Raw genomic sequence first — 17,959 nt, forward strand, 5'->3', positions numbered from 1 at the left:
TAAGCTAGTATTCAAATCATACAAATCGTACAATCCCCATGGTCATTCTGAAATCTTTTCTGGCTTGGTACAAACTGCTAGAATTTGTACTCCACTGGCATGGGCTTTTAGGATGTGTTGGAACAAGACTTGTAGAAAGTCTTAAAAAATTAAATTGAAAATATGAAAAAATGAAAATTTATTGACCACATTTACAGAGCATTAGGAGCATAGATTTAAAGGTCAAAAGGGTCTTCAGTGTCATCTAGTCCAGCTTCATATTACAGAGAAAGAAACCGTGGTCATGAGTTTCCTAGGCTTACTCAATATAAGCATAGGGTCTGGGTCCTCTGATTAAATGCAGTGCTTTTTCTATTACACCAGGCTGCCTCCTCATGGTTCAGTTTCCTTACAATTAAGTTGTACAGATAATTATTTCATCAGAAATTCAAGCAAATATAATTTCCTTTCTTTTGCCATTACAAACTATTTATATATGTCAATGTGTTATATTTAAATCAGTACATTTTTGTTTTGTTAGAATTAGGCAATAGCTGTATTGCTGAAGAGGCTGAGGCTAACTTGAGCTTGGTAGTTTTGAGTTTCAGTAGGGCTAGAGCTGATTGAATCTTTTACTAAGTCTTACATCACCAAAATATTGAGCCCCTGGGAATTGGGATCTACCAGCTAGCTTAAGGAAGTGTGAAGCAGACCAGGTCAGAAATGGAGCATTCACTCAAGTGGGATTATGCCTGTGAATAACCACTGCAATTCCAGACTGGATAAAATAAAGACACCTAATTTTGTTTTGTTTTTTAAGGAAAGAAAGAAATCAGGCATAATCAGCTGTTCTTTGAGACATTCCCTTAGATATACTTGCTGAATTCCCTTTCTTACAGAAAATAATTACTCGTAAATCTTGGGCTTATTTCTTATCCTTATATTTAGGGCATTTTTTTGGAAAAAGGGTAGTAATTTAGCTTAGTAGAACTGAGTACTAGCTTCTTTTCTTTCTTCATTTATACTTGTAGACTAGAACCTAGTGACCTATTGTATATTTGAACATTAAGTAATATTTTAAGAAATTATGTAGAAGGTGTTTGGTACTACAGCAGATTCGAATCCATCCTATTCAGAACTTAATATTCTGTTGAGGTAAAAAATATTTTATTTGGACTTCATTGATACAATTTCAGAAACTAAAACATGCCTACCCACATATTATGATATCATTCAACAATTAAGTATTACTTTGTCATGAAACATCCTGTATGTGATACTACTTAAATAGTAATTTGTATTAATTTAGAATGAAGCTAACTGTTCTACAAAGACATTATGACTTAGGGGGTATTCCTATCATACTTTAAATATGTAGCACTACTTGGTTTGTGAACAATGCATGATACTTGTAGGTTTCCTGCCAAACAGAATCTTCAAAGTATTTCTCTTATTTTGGTTTGCTTGTACAACTTCTTGAGACTTTGAAGAATTTAATAAAGTAGTTATTTTCCTTCTTCTTGGAGTCTGCTTTTTGCCCTTAAACTATGGAATTGATTCACACCCACATTGCCCTTCTGGAAATCTGACCTCAAACTATTTATTCTGGATTGAAGGTTGAATAGGAACTCAAGTAGAACTTCAGTCAATTCTCTTCTCTTCATCTCTCTCTTTTCTTTGAAGCCCACATTCCCATAATGTTTTCCCCACATGATTTGTATGAAGGATGACAATGTGGGATAAATGAAGGTAATAGGAAGAGCACAGAATTTGGAGGTATAGAAACTAAGCTCAAGTCCTGTATATAATCTTAGGAAAGCCTGGCCTATAATAGGTGCTTGAGGTTTATCACCAACGATAACCTGATGATGTGTGTGTATGTCTGTGTGTATGTATTGACCATAGTAACTGATGACATTATCTACTGTGGAATAGAAAGGTTGTGATCTATTCTGGGAGTACCCTAATCACAGATCTTTTGAAGTAGGCTATTAGAGGAGTCAAAAGTATACTGAGATATCACAGAATCACAAAATTTTAGAGTTGGAAGAGAACTCATTAGTCCTGCTCCCCTCACGCCCCATAGCATTAAAAAGAATCATCATTACAGCATGATCCACAAGTTATCATCCAGACTCTGCGTGCAGACCACCAGTAAGGTAAACCTATTTCCTCCAGAGTCAGCTCATTCTATTTTGGAATAGCTCTAATTATTAGAAAGTTTTTACTCATCTTAAAATTGTTTCTTTGCAACTTTTACCTTTTTGCTTCTGATTCTCACCACAGAACAGCTCTTCAGATCATTCCCCTTCTGAGTGATCCTCCTGTAGTATAAATATGGAGCTCTTTGTTTTCGTCGTTATTATCGTCATCATCATCGTCATCATCATCCTGATTTCTTTTTCCTCCCCATTTTTACACTTTGAGTCTTTTTAATGTGCTTTTTAAACATTACAAGCATTTGCAGATTACTCTCACCTTCCTTTTCTGCAATTTATATATTCTTAGAGAATTTGCATGGGGCACTGGGAGGTTAAGTGAATTGTCCAGGGTTCCACAGCCAGTATGTGAAGTGGGACTTGAATCCAGGTCTTCTTGACTGAGGTTATCTCTCTATTTACTTGCCTTCATGCCTCACTAATGTTTAATTTTATTATTATTTATATTTTAAAGTGATGCTAACTAAAATGGTAAGTATCTTGTAGCAAAGTAAAACAGTTAAGTAAAACTAATATATAATGACCTCTTGAATGTTCATGCAACATTTCATATCTGTGGCATACCCACCCTCCTTTTCTATTTTAAAAAATTAAGAGAAATCTCGTTCCTCTCCCTCCTATCTCTCCAATCCCCATTGTGGGGAAAAGAAAAGAAAAATAAGATTTCTTGTAACAAATACACATGGTAAAGAAATACAAATTCTTTGAATGGCTGTACACAAATATAGATAGATAGATGGATAGGGAGATGGATATTTGTGTATATATTATTCCACATCCCAAATCCATTGCCTCTCTGTAATGGATAGCTTGTTTCCTCATTAGTCCTCTGGAATCATTAATGGCCTTTTTATTGATCACAGCTCTTATAGCTTTCAGAGTTGTTTGTACAGCCTTATCATTCATTGTATGAATTGTTCTGCTCATTTCATTCTTCACTGTTTACAAAGTCCTTAAAATTGTTCATTTTTATAATATTGATATTATGGTATAAGTTGTTCTTATGTTTAAAGAGTCTTCAGTTATTTCTATAGAAATGATAAGCATGGGGCAGCTAGGTGGTGCAGTGAGTAGAGCACTGGCCTTGGAGTCAGGAGGACCTGACTTCAAATCTAGCCTCAGACACTTGACACACTTACTAGCTGTGTGTCCTTGGGCAAGTCACTTAACCCCAATTGACCTGCCTTCCCCCCTAAAAAAACCAAAGAAATGATAAAACGTCACAATAGATTATATTTGTAAGTTGAGTTCAAGTAAGAAATTGAGGATGACACGGAAGTTATGAGCCTAGGTGACTGGGGGTGATGGTGGTACCCTTGAGTATGATAGGGAAGTTTGGGAAAAGAGAGGACTTTGAGAGAAAAGATGATGAGTTCTGTTTTGGACCAGGTCAGTTTCAGATATGTACAGGGCATCCATATCAAAATGTTTAATAGGTAGCTGATGATGTGAGTCTGGGAGTCAGGAGAGAATAAGTTAGGGCTGGATAAATAGATGGGAATCATCTGCATAAAGATAGTAATTGTGGGGCAGCTAGGTGGCGCAGTGAGTAGAGCACTGGCCCTGGAGTCAGGAGGACCTGAGTTCAAATCCAATCTCAGACACTTGACATGTGCACTAGCTGTGTGACCTTGGGCAATTTACTTAACCCCACTTGCCTTGCCAAAAAAAAAAAAAAACCAACAAAAAACAAAAACAAAAAACAAACAAAAAAAGATAATAATTGAATCTATTAGAGCTGATTAAGAACACCAAGTGAGATAATAGAGAGGAAAAAGAAAAGAGAGATCAGGACAGAGTCTTAGGCAACACCCATACCGAAATGACCTAAAAGTGGATATGACCTAAAAGAAGGTAAAAGAGACAGAATGATCAGACATGTGGGAGGAAAACCAGGAGAGAACGATGCCAAGAAAACCTAAGTGGAAAGAATATAAAAAAGGGTGAATGAATGACAGTGTCAAAGGTTGCAGAGAAGTCAAAAGTTATTGGAATTGAGAAAAGGCCATTTGATTTGGTAATTTTAGAGAGAGCAATTTCAGTTAAATGATGAGGCCTAAAGATAGACTGCAAAAGGTTTATAGGGGAAGTGAGAAGAGAGGAAGTGGGGCACCAATTGTAGACAGCTTTTTATGGAGTTTGGCCATAAAAGCGGGGTAGAGACCTAAGATGATAGCTAGCAGGCATGGTTAGATCAAGTGAAGGTTTTTTAAAGGGTACAGAAGTACGGTCATATTTGTACAGACCAGGAAAGTAGTCAGTAGAGAGACCGAAGGTTAATGAGAGAGTAGAGTTGCTGTGGCAGTCTTCTTGAAGACAGAATGGAATGGAATCAAAGGTGCATTTTGAGGGTTTTGACTTGGCAAGGAGAAAGATCATTTCTTCATATGAATCAGGGGTGAAGGATGAAATAGTAGGGGAAGACATCTGAGTGATATGAAATGAAGAGGAACAGGAAAGAATAACTTTTGGTAGTTAGCCTCAGTTTTTTTTTTCAATTAAATGTGAGGTGCCACCCCTAGTTGAGAAATTGAGGAGGAGGGATGCCATGGGAGGCTTGAAGGTGGTTTAAAAAGTTTGAAATAGCACTGAGGTGAATCAGCAGTTTGTTTGGGATATATAAAGGCATTGCTTTGCTGCAGTGAGGACACAGTTGAGATTATCTAACATAAATTTGTAGTGTACTCAGTATAGTTCAGTTATTTTCTCTAGCTCCATTCAGCAGCACATGTATAGAAGTGAGTTGGGAGTAATTCAAGGTTTGGAATTGGCAGGGCAATAGGATAAGAAGAGAAGGGCTTCATGTTTCATGAATAGTGTAGAACTGAACTGATTCACCAAGTGGTTGAGATAAGAAAGGGGTGAGGATGACAAACATGGTTAAGAATCATAAGGCAGAGGGTAAAAGGGAATGAAAAGAGCTGATAGCAGTTTGGGAGGTCATGAACACATAAATGGAACACTTGTGGCTGATGGCAAGGTTGAAAGTATTACCATCTCTGTTTGTAGTTGGCAGTGGAGGAATAGGTCATGAAAACTGAGTAGATTGAGGAACTGCAAAGTGAAGCCCCCCTGTCATGAGGACAGGAGTTAGGGTAGAGAGTAAGACTGTGAGCCATGCATGGAACTCAATGAGAAAGTATTAAGATTTTCTTCTTGTAGATAATAGCCACTAGAATCTTAATTGGGTGATAAGTTTGGATTGGGGGCAGCTAGGTGGCACAGTGGATAGTGTTGAGCTTGGAGTCAGGAAGACTCTTCTTGCTGAGTTAAGATCTGACCTCAGACCGTTATTAGCTGTATGACCCTGGGCAAGTCACTTAACTCTGTTTGCCTCAGTTTACTTATCTGTAAAATGAGCTGGAGAAGGAAATGGTAAACTACTCCAGTATCTTTGCCAAGAATACTCCAATTGGGGTCACAAGTGTCACACAACTGAAAGCTGCTGGACAACAACAACAATTTGGACTGAATGAACTTCAAGAGAGAGGTTATTGAGTGACAGTAGTAGAAGCAGTCACAAAGTGTTAGTGGGGAACAACTCCACAGTGACTGGTGAGTTACAAGTGTAACTGAAAAGGCAACCAGTAGGGTAGTCAGAGATATACTATTATCGGGAGGGAGCTAGCTCTTAGTGAGTACTGAAGTATAGCACAGTGAGAAAGGAAAAGGTTTTAGATGAAAGCAAGTTTGTTAGCTATACAGAAGGCATTCCAGAGTGCACAAGGAAGGAGTGAGTAAATCTGGAGTGGGACATTGGTGGAAGTGGTAGAGCAGGTTGAAGAAGATGGTCACTTGTAGGCAGAGAGTGGGATTTGTATCTCAGTGATATAGTATTACTAAAGAAAAAAAGATAATGAAGACAGAATAATTATAGATAGAGCCATATGCCTGTTTTCTTATCTCCATAAAATATTTTTGCTAATTTTTTTATTCTAAATTGGAGGGAGGGAGGGAGGGAGGGGGAGAGAGAGAGAGAGAGAGAGAGAGAGAGAGAGAGAGAGAGAGAGAGAGAGAGAGAAATGAGAACATTTCCATAAATATAGTGGAACATAAAAAGAAGAGTATATATAAAACTACAAATTTCCCTTTTATACTCCTTTTTAATAAAAGCATCTAATAAATTCTATATTCTGTTTTCAAAACTGTCATGTTTATCACTGTATTAAAATGTTAGCACTACATCATCACACAGTATCTTCCAATTGTTCAAATAAATTTATTTCTCTGTTTCTCTTGATTTGCATTTGTATTTCAAAGTTCCTTCTCAGGTCTGGTCTTTTCAAGAGAAATGCTTGAAAGTCTACTGTTCTATCGAAGGGGTTCCATTTTTCCCCTTCAGGATTATATTCAGCTCTACAAAATAAGTTATTCTTGGTTGTAAGCCCAACTTTTTTGTCTTTTAGAATAATTTCTTTCAAAATCTCCACTGCTTTTTAGTAGAAGCTACAGGGTCTTGTGTGATCCTAACTGTGCTTGAGATACTTTCTTCAAAATCTTTGTAGAATTTTTTTTCAGATCTTCCCCTGACAGAGGTTGGTATAATGAGAGGCAATATCATATGCACGATAGACGTAGTTGCTGTGTTGGTAAATTGTGAGAAGCTAATGGAATGATAAAAAGTGCTTTAAGAAAATGTGAGAAAGGCAAGATTGAAGGTAGGATGATAGACATCATGGAAAGATTGGCATGTGAGCTAGTACTAGGCTTTTGATGTAAGAGCTGTATTTCAACAACAATAAATAGCTAACATTTATATACCACTTTAAAGTTTGCAAAGCACTTTACATATAATTTTTCATTAATTCATTCATAATAAGGGAATTCATAATAAGAGAAACAAGTTGGGAAATGTGTGATGAGGTTGTAAAAGAACTACTATTCCACTTTGGTTGAAATAGATCCTTCCTTCCTTCCTTCCTTCCTTCCTTCCTTCCTTCCTTCCTTCCTTCCTCCCTCCTTCCCTCATTCATTCTTTCCTTCCTTCCTTTCTTCCTTAGTGTATAATGTTTAGTATTTGCTAATACTGTGGCATATGATGTAAGATATCAGTAAATAAGAATTTATTGCCCTTTCCAGGCACTATGCACTAAGCATTGGAAATACCAGGAAAGGCAAAACACAATCCCCACCCTTATAAGTTCACAGTCAAGAGCTGAGACACAGGAAAAGAACTTTCTGAGAGAAAGCACTATCAGAAATAAGGGGAATCAGGAAAGGCTTGTCATAGAAGGTATGATTTTAGCAGAGACTTGGTTGAGGCTTTGGAAACCAGGATCCAGAGAAGAGGAGGGAAAGAATTCTAGGTGTAGGGAATAGCCAACAAAAACTCCTGGGGTCAGATGACATGTCTTGTGTGAGGAACAGCTAGGAAGACAGTGTCACTGAATTGCAGTGAGTGGAGAGGAGTAAGGCAAAAGAATACCAGAAAAGTAAATTGGGGGCAAGTTTGTGAAGCACCTTGAATGCCCAACAGGATTTTTATTTGATCCTGGAGGTGATAGGGAGCCATAGTTTATTGAATAGTGGGGTGACATCAGTTCGTGTTTTATGAAGATTAATTTGACACATAAGTGGTAGATAGACTGTAGTTGGGAAGTGCTTGAGACAGGGAGAGAAAACAAAAGGGTAAAGAAGTTCATCTCAACTCAGTTTTTGCCAGACCACTTGGCAGTATTCATAGCACTTCCGATTGGGAAAAGAGTTCTTTCCTATCTATTATTTCTGATTCTTTCTTGTCCAGCCTATTCCATTGGTCTACTTTTCTGGTTTTGTTTTTTTTAACAAGTAACAAAAGATTTTGATGATTACTACTCCATAGTGCAAAATGCCCTATAAATCTTACTGCAGTTTTAAGCTTAAAGCTTTAAAAAACTATTAGTCTTAATAACTTAAAACAAACATAAGACATTTTGGGGCACCTTGCATGCTGTAAGGTGTGGAAATATTATTCTTTTTTATTCCTACTTCATTTCATTGTTTCCATTTTCTCATTATTATTTAAAATGGGAGAGGCACCATGTCCTAGTGTATAACCTGGGTTCAAGTTCTTCTAACATATACAAGGCAGTATGACCCTGGGCAGTTCACTTAACTGCTATACACTCTGTATATAAGACTATATGTTACATAGAAAATGCTTATCTGCATTGGTAGAGTGAATTTCTTTCTCTAGAGTTCCCTAAACTAATGAAATCACTGGTCTAGTCTTTATTCCTATACTTATTTTAAACTACCTTACAAATTTAAAATGAGGTTAACAGTTTCATTTTGAAGATTGGAAAATGAGGCCCATTAAGGTATAGTGGACTCAAAACCACACGTTATGAACCTTAGCCCGTTATTTTTTCTATTAGACCAGGTGTTGGCACGCTGTGGCACAAGGGCAAAATCTCTCCCTGTTTTTTTGTACAACCTATAAGCTAAAATGATTTTCATATCTTAAAATGCAATAAAATACTTATATTTTAAAATAGGATAAAATATTTATATTTTTAAAATACAATAAAATATATGTTAAAAATACGATAAAAAATAAGAACTATTCTTAGCTCATGAGCTGTACAGAAAAAGGTCTGCTGACCCTTGTGCTCGACAATTCTTTGTTAAAAATGCTCCATACCACCTCTGACTCTAGTTTATGTCTTCTTTTTCTAATAACATTTAGTCAAAGAGCATTGGTAATGCTGGAGAGGATGTGGGAAAATTGGAACATTGTTACATTGTTGGTGGAGTTTTGAACTGATCCAGCCATTCTGGAGAGCAATTTGAAACTATGCCCAAAGGGCTATAAAAAGTGCATACCCTTTGACCCAGCAATACCACTTCTAGGGCTATATCCCAAAGAGATCACACAAGTAGGAAATGGACCCATACATACAAAAATATTTATAACAACTCTTTTATGATGGCAAAGAATTGGAAATCAAGGGGATGCCCATCAATTGGGGAATGGCTAAACAAATTATGGTATATGAATGTAATGGAATACTATTGTGCAATAAGAAATGAGGAGCAGACAGACTTCATTATAACCTGGAAAGACTTATATGAACTGATGCTGAGCGAGGGGAGCAGAACAAGGAGATCATTATATACAATTACAGACACACAGTTTCTGTAAGGACTAACTTTGATAGACTTGACTCCTCTCATCAATGCAAAGTTCAATGACAGCTCCAGAAGACTCATGATGGGAAAAGCTATGCACACCCAGAGAAAGAATTATGGAGTCTGCATGCAGATGGAGGCAAACTATTTGCTCTCCCTTTTTTTTTCCCCTTCTTTTTTGGTTTCATTTCTTCTTTCTCATTATTCATTCTAAGGGTTATAATTCTTCTTTACAACTGGACTGTTATGTAAATAAGTTCAATGTGAAGGTATATGTAGAACCTATATCAGATTACATGCCATCTTGGGGGTGAAGGGGGAGGAGAAGAAGGGGGAGAAAAATTGGAACTCAAAAACTTATGGAACTGAGTGTTGCAAACTAAAAATAAAAAAATAAATTAAAAAAAGAGCATTGGTAAATTTCATTCTTGTGCTCTTTTCATGTAACAACTCTCATGTTAATAGTAACTGGACCAATGCACTATATACACTTTACTTTCAATAACTATTTAAAATAATTGAATGTAATACCCTTCCAAAAGCATTCCCAGGATAGTTTGGTAGAGTTTTGTATGCTGTTGAAATAAAAACTTCATACATTTATTTGATTGTTGACATGAGGGAGGGAAAGGCAGAAATTGGCACTGTTACTGTCACTAAGAAAAGAGAACACTATTGATAGTGCCCAACTAAGCAATCATTTATTGGTACTACCATTATAAAATGATTATTGGACTCTAAAGAATTACCTCTTTTCTTCTCTTTTGTTTTTGTTTTTGGGTTGTTGTTTTTTTTTGGTTCTGTTTCTTCTTTCTCATGATTCATTCCATTGGTCATAATTCTCCACAACTTGACTAGTGTATAAATTAATTCAATGCGAAGTTATTCGTGGTAGTTATATGAGATTCCATGCCATCTTGGGGAGTGAGGGGGGAGGGAGGGGAGAAAATCTGGAACTCAAAATTATGTAGAACTGTGTGTTGTAAACTAAAAATAAAAATTTAAAAAAAAGAATTACCTCTTGACTTGAACCTTTGAAAAAAGTTGGTATTTCTTTCTAGTTACAAGTTCACATTGGAAGATAGTGCTTGAGAATTATATAATGGTATGGTCAAATTTTGTAGTATTTGGAGGCAGCTAAGTGGGCATTGAATAGAGCACTAGTACAGGAGTCAAGAGATCTGAGTTCAAATCCCCTCTCAAATACTTCCCAATTGTGTGCTGTTGGGCATGTCACTTAAATTCTGTTTCAGTTTTCTATTCAAATCTAGTATTTTCATGTGGAATACCTGGAAGTCCTCTATTTCATTAAAGATACATTTTCCCCCTTGTAGCATTATCCTCAGTTTGCCAGACAAGTTCTTTTTGTCTATAAGCCTGTATTTTTGCTTTCTAGAATAGGTTATATTAAGCACTGCTTCTTTATAATGGTGATTGTTAAATCTTGTGTTGATGTTGACTGTGGTTCCTTGGTGCTTGAATTCTGTTTTTCTGGTTGCTTTCATTTTTTTTTCTTGACCTGGAAACTTTGAATTTTGACTATAATGTTCAGGAGAGTTTTCAGGTTGTGGTTTCTTTTAGGAGGTAAATGATATTTTCTTTCTACTTCCAATTCGTCCTCTGGTTCTAAGAAGTCTAAGAAATTTTCTTTTATGATTTCTTGAATTATAATGTCATGTTTTTCATTCATGGCTTTTAAAAAGTAATCCAGTGATGTTTGAAGTGTTCTCACTTTGTTTTGTTTATCAGATCCTATTTTCAGTTGTTTTTGCTATGATAGCTTACATTTTCTTCTATTTTTTCAGTTAATGGATATTGTTTAATATTTCTTGCTGTGTCATGGAGTCATAAGCTTCTCTTGGCCCCATTCTGGTTTTTAGGGTGTTTTGTTGCTTGGTCAAAGTTTTATACCTGTCCTCCCCAAAGCTGTTAATAATCCCTTCAAATTCTTCCTTGCATAGCCCTCATTTATTTTCATTTTTCCCATCCGTCCTCTCATTTGATATATAAAACATTTTAAACTCTTTTTAAGCTTTTGTTTTATTGTTGCAGGACTTCTATTTAAATTTGTTTTCAGTGTGTGTTTTTCTTTAAAGCTTTGCTTGTAGATGTTTTAGAGTCATTCTCTTCTAGATTTGTGTTGTGAACATCCCTATCACCATAATAGATTTTAAATCTTGTATTCATTTTGTTTGTTTACTCTTTTTCCCAGTGTTTTCCTGACTGTATTTTGTGTTGGGACCAGGCTCTGTGCACTTCTGGAAGAAGTGTCAGGGTTAGTCCTGCTACTGTTTTTTGGAAGGTATGAAGTGTTGAGTTATTCCAGAACTTCAGGAATAGCTCAGATTGCAGAACTGCAAGCTTCCAGTGCTCATAAAGTGATCTGATCCTGGGCAAGTTTAATTGCTGTTGAGTGATCGGAGCTCTGTAAATTCCTGACCCAGTTTTGTGTTTGAGCAAGAGAGCTGTGGATTTCCTTCTTTGGAGTTTCAATAGATTTCTGCTGTACTTAGCCCTAATTAGCCTGTTGAAAAGCCCTCCTTATACAGAGTGACAGGACTGCAGGGTCCTCTTTGGTCTGAAATGTCTGCCCTGGTCATTCTCTTACTGGCTTCAGTCATCTCTGACCTGGAAATGGTAACTAACAAAGCTGCCAGTTGTCACATGTTCCCTCACTCTGAGTTCTCTATGCCCTGGAATTGGTCTGGTACCTCTTCCTGCCCCTCAGTGCAGCCTCCGTTCTCTTTAACTTCCTGGGTGCTGATGCGCTCTTTAGGGTTCTCTCCTGGTCAGACCCCATTCCCAGTGTCCGCAGACCTCGCTTCACTTTATGCTGGCCAAGGCTGGAAAAATGACTCCCTGTGACTTTTTCTTGGACTTCCTGATCAGGCTTCAGTCTAGTACATGTTTGTAGATTTTTGGAGAAGCTTGCTGTGCTTCATTCTACTACTTTGCTATTTTTTTCTCTGCCTCTTCCAAGACATCTAATCTCAGTATCTAAAACTGAACCCATTGTCTTCCTCCCTAAATCCTCCCTCTCCCAGACTTTACTGTTTCTGTAAAAAGCATCATTATTTTTTCCAGTTTCTTTGGTTCATAATCTGGGCATTATTTTAGATAGCTAATGAGTTTCCAATTCTTGACAACTCTATGCCTTTGCACTAGCCTTTCCCCATTGCTGGCATGTACTCTCTCTTTACTTCTACTTCATAGGGGTCTTCTCTCTTTAAAAGGAAGCTCAGCCACTTCTACATAAAGCTCTTCCTGATCTTCTTAACTGTTAGTGCTTTCTTCCCAAACTGCCTTGTGTTTAACTACTTTGTGTATATTTGTATTTATTAACTTTACAGTTATACTGCATGTATTTTTATATCTACTTGTCTCTCTCATTAGAGTATAAGCTCATTGTGAGTAGATTGTTTTATTCTATGTACTTGTATTTCTTGCATCTAGCACAGTGCCTTAGCAACTAGTAGGCACTTAATAAGTACTTTCTAATTGATGCATTTATTGTGTAGAGGTAAACTTGTTGAATTTTCTCGTTTACAATAGTCTAGCTTTTAATCTATACGCTGAAGAATTGGGCTCATTTGTTTGTAATAAGGAAGAATATTGGATCAAGCTCTCTTGTACTGACCAATTCTTAAGAAAAAATAGGAAAATATTCTGTAACATAACTAATTATATCCTAGCTCTAATTCAAGGACTTTAAAAATTTTAGTAGCAAGTTCTTACAACTATTTAAAACATGATGGATGACTTAATTACCTACCAAACTAAGTATTAAGTTATTAAGTCACAAACCAGTTCTATTAACCTGATGAGAACAATTGTCATTCTTCTACTTTAGTTAAATAAAAGTACATTTATAATTATTTAATAATTTATTTTAAATTGCAACTTTGTTATGTTTTTACTTAAAACATAATATTAATATCTTTAACCAGACTCTTATGTTTACTTCTTTGTGTTGTGTAGATCCAAGAAAATGATGAGCTAAGAGATGCCCATGAAAAACGCAAAGAAAGGCTGCAGATGTTACAGACCAACTACAGAGCAGTAAAAGAGCAATTAAAACAGTTGGAAGAAAACTATAGCAAGTGAGTTACATAGCTCATAAAAAATACCTTCCCTAAATATTAAATGGAATACAACAGCATTTTAAGTGTTCTTAGTGGATTTTGTAAAATTATTTGATAGAAATTTTTTCATATAAATCTAAGTAGACAACATGGAGCATGACAAAGTACCTATGCCAACCTTTAGTATTTTGAAATTGTATTGATGCTGCTTAACAGTTGGAAACATTTATTTATTTATTTATTTATTTTGCCTTTTGGTATCTCTGTAGATAGATTTAATTAAAATATACAATTTTAAACTAATAGCATGTTATATATGATTGAATATTTACTTTTATAAGAATACTTGTTAGAGAAAAATAAAATTCGGAACTTTAAAATATAAAGACAAGAGGCATATGTGTTGTATAACTTATAGTTAATATAGTTTAACATAGAATGTGTTAAAAATCTTAACAATCCATTGGTTTGTTCTATAGCTATCTGAATGAATTGGTGGTCTCAGTTCAATTGCTGTGAACAGGTGTTCAAATCTCAGTTAGTAGTAAGTGGCTCCCTTGTTAACATTATCAACAGAGGGCAAAGGACTGAATGAGCACAGAAAATGTAGTATAGTCTCTTCTTTGGCGAGAGATCCTTCAGGGCAGTGTTGATGGTACACATTGTTTGCTTGTATGTAGAAATAAAATTTCTAAATTAGCCAGTACAGCACTTTTCCAAATTATAAACCAAGTTGATTTTTATCTCTTGAAAACTGAGATTCAAAATAAAATTGGATCATGGTAGAGAAAGTTCTTCTGATTATACTACTTTTTAATTATTTCTCCTGGCGGATGGGAAAATTTTACCAAATCGCACCTGAGCAAAAACAAAGTGTAAAATGATTTTAGATTCTACTACTCTAAGCACATAACTTTTCAAAGCCCTGATAATGTAATGGCTCACTCTCCAACATGAATACCTAACAGCTTGCTTTTAAGACTGGGCATTTATACCACTTACAGATTTGTTGGCAACATATGCTGGATTAGCTGATGGCTTGTAACCTTTCTTGGAGACTGTGACATCTCTACAATGTACATTTTCTCTATTGGCAGAATTTGAGAGATAGACCCAGTACTGCCATATGTCATATTAAGGGCTCTGCTTTCATACCAGCAGTCCAACTTTATGAAATTATTTTAGATCTTTAATTTAAACATACTAGGTTTTTGAAGTACCATCCAATCAAAACTGCATTCATATTACCTTTTAGGAATATATCTAATGGATTTTTAAAGTTCAGAGATGTATGAGTTTTTCTAGATTTTAAACTTTAGAAAAATAATAAAACATCTTGATTATGAAATAGGACTGACAGAAACAAACAAATGAGGAGAGGAGAGTCCCAGCAGCTCCGACAAGAAGATTCTAATGCTCTATGGAACGAGCTGACATATTTCAAAAGGGAACACCAGAAGCTATTGATTGAAAAGTGAGTTTTCTTTTTTCAACAATATGTACATGGAGAAACATTTGGGAAGGTTTTATATGGCTCAAAGGCCACTAGAGAGAGTCCTTACATAATTTGAAGATTATACCATCTTCTTTTTACCAAGAAAAAAGGGAAGAAAAAAGCACAGGCTTTTTTCATAATGCAGTGACAAGTTGTACGTTTGCTACTACTAACAGAAACTGTATAACATGATCTAGGGATTGTGTTAATTAATGTGGCTCTCATCTGTTGGAGGTGTCGCTCTTCATTAGCCTGTATTTTACACACTGCCGTGCTTCATTTTTGGAATGAGGTGGTGAGGGGATAACCTAGCCAGCCATCCTTGTTTGATCTCCTTGATACATACGCAATGCAGAATGCCTCAGCTCTCTTGGTTCCCTGCCCTGTCCTGCTAATCCCAGCTGAGCTCATTATGGTGTAGCCTTGCTGCTACTCTTGGAGCCAGAGCTGTCCAAGCTAATTACTGGTAGCAGCAGAGCTGCCTGTTAAGGGTCTGGTGTGGATCTGCTAACATGGTCCTTGGTAGTGACCTGAAGAAGACACGAGGGAGTTGCTTTCTTTCTTGCTGTGCATTGCCTGTCCTTTGGGCTTAATGCTCATCCCTTCACACAGCTCTTTTAGATACAGTAAGTATAAAACTTGGTGAAGGAAACTCATATTTTAGAAAACATACAGTTTGCTTCTTTGATCTTATAATTCACATATTATTATACTCAGTCTGTCAATGAAAGAAAACTTTCTTTTCTTGTAGACAAAAGGAAATTAGCCTAGTATAATTAGCTTTTTGCTGCTATTTAACTATTTCTTTACCTTGCAGTAATTTTAGCCATCAGAATTTCAAGTTTTTGCGGAAGATTGTGAATTTCATAGATAGCTAGTCCAAGAATTTGGCAACAGGTGTGGCACTGAGCATCAAAGTTTATTGAATTTTCTTAGCAAATTATAAATTATCATATCATTTTATGGCATTAAGGTCTTTCCATAATACACATAAAACTAAATTATAAGCCGTTTCACAAAATTGTAAGCTCTTTTAGAGAAAAGAACATGTTAAACTCGAACTATGGACTCTAAGGTGTTGAATATTGTGCAACATATTCTGTGGATGCTGAATAAATATTTAATGCTGGTAATGGAATATCTGTCTTTGAAACTTTTCATAAATTTATTCATTCAAACATTTCTTGAGCTTCTCTCTACACAGCACGATGCTAGGTACTTTGGGGAATAGAAAGATGAATAAGACACGGTCCTTGTCAATAAGAAGCTTATATTCTAGTAAGGATAATGGATATACTCCAGTGCAAAGGAGAAAAAGAAAGTACAATAAGAGAGTTAAAGTGTTATGGCTATTCAGGGAAAGAAAAAGATAATTTTAGGGTAGAAAAATCAAGAAATACTTCATGGAGAAAGTGACACTGACCTGGTTCTTGAAAGATGGGCAATTCATTGAATTCACAAGTATTATTAGGCGACTGCCTTGTGCCAGGACTGTGACAGGCTGCAGGGATATGGAGACAAATATAAAACAGCCACTAACCTCAGGAACGTGACATTACATTGAGGAAGGGAACAACGTATATGTTGATAAATAAATTAAAACGTATATAAAAGAGATACAATGTTATGGGAGGGGCACTAATAACTAGGAGAATTAAGAAAGTCCTCTTGCAGGAAATGAACTTGAGCTTAGCCTTAAAGGGAATGAGGGATTTTAAGTGGCAGAAGTGAGGAGAGAGAATATTCTAGGAAAAAGGGACAGCCTATGTAAAGCCACAGGGGTAGGAAAAGAAATATCATGTATAAGGAACATTAAGTAATCCATTTGACCAAAAGATAGCATGTGTAAAGGGGAGTATGTGTAATCAGCCCAGGAAAAAGTAGACCAGACTGCGAAAGGCTTTAAATTCCTAACAGGATCTTACATTTTGTCCTAAGGGCAGTAGGGAACTACTGGACCTTGGAAAGGGTAGTGATTATGTTTAGACCTTACTGTTTAGGAGTATAATTTGATAGCTATGTGAATATGGATTCAAAAGAATGCAGGCTAAATGCAAGGAGATAAATTAAGAGAGTATCACTGGAAGTACAGGTAAGAGGTAATGTGAGCTTGAATTATGGTGGCTATGGTATAGTTGGAGAAAAGGAGAGGTATGCAAGAAATGTAGAGGTAGAATGAACAAGAACTGCCAATGTGAATAAGTGAATATGGGATTGGTAGAAGAGAATAAGGAATTGTGGATGACTCCTTGCTTATCCATTCTCGTGTCTGGAAAAAAGACTATGTCCTCAACAGAAATAGGGAAAAGGTCACAGACAAATATGTCAGATAATCTATTCACGTGTTAGAGACTCCTGGTACTGTTTTCTTAAAACACACCCATAACAGCAAAGTCTCTGTTGATTTAATTTCTGCTTCTTAGAAATCTGACTGTAACTTCATGTAAGAGGCCACAGGTATCATGGTCTCTTTTTAAGCCCAGAGTAAGATAAAAATGAAAGAGTTTCTGGATACATGAAGTTTAAAAATGTGTCAGGCATGACTTCTATGATAAGTGATTAGATGAATAGCACACAAACTGCTACAGTGGAGTTGACTGCTTTTTTCACGTGAGTGTTTCCATTTCACTTCTACTTTATCTCTGACTGTTATTGAAGGACGTAAAGTAAATTGTGCTTACTGTCAAAATGTTGGTGACCCTCTGCCCTGACTGATTAATATTGCTGATGAATCTTGAGGTCTACAAAATGCTTTTACCTAAAAATGATCATCTTTAAATATTTTATGAAATAGTGTCCTTTTTTTGGTAAATGGTTTGGTAATTTTTCTTGATTTAATGTGGTTTAAAAGAACACAGTGAACTGCTACTTAGCTAGTATCATAACTTTTGCAAACACTTTAGTCATTCTCATTTATGTTATTAAAATTATGTATTTTGTAGCATTTAAAGACTAGAGTGGAAGTTTAGTAAGGAGTACTGGGTTAGTTGTCATTAAGAGAAACTATCCACTTGGAAACTGTAAACTCTTTAAAAGATTCAGTTCCTAAAGGTGTGAAGCCTTTTATAAATTAC

General features: G+C 36.0%; 1 protein-coding gene across 1 annotated transcript in view; it reads left to right on the forward strand.

The window, feature by feature from the left end:
* The window catches only part of CNTLN (centlein), a 440,159-nt gene that overhangs the window by 228,229 nt on the left and 193,971 nt on the right, over positions 1 to 17,959 (forward strand). The window contains exons 12-13 of the mRNA XM_036739595.1: positions 13,287 to 13,408; positions 14,742 to 14,864. Of these exons, the coding sequence (XP_036595490.1) occupies positions 13,287 to 13,408; positions 14,742 to 14,864 (245 nt within the window). The remainder of the gene's footprint in view (positions 1 to 13,286; positions 13,409 to 14,741; positions 14,865 to 17,959) is intronic.

This window comes from Trichosurus vulpecula, chromosome 9 (genome assembly GCF_011100635.1).
Source record: "Trichosurus vulpecula isolate mTriVul1 chromosome 9, mTriVul1.pri, whole genome shotgun sequence".
In the NCBI taxonomy this organism is placed as follows: Eukaryota; Metazoa; Chordata; class Mammalia; order Diprotodontia; family Phalangeridae; genus Trichosurus; species Trichosurus vulpecula.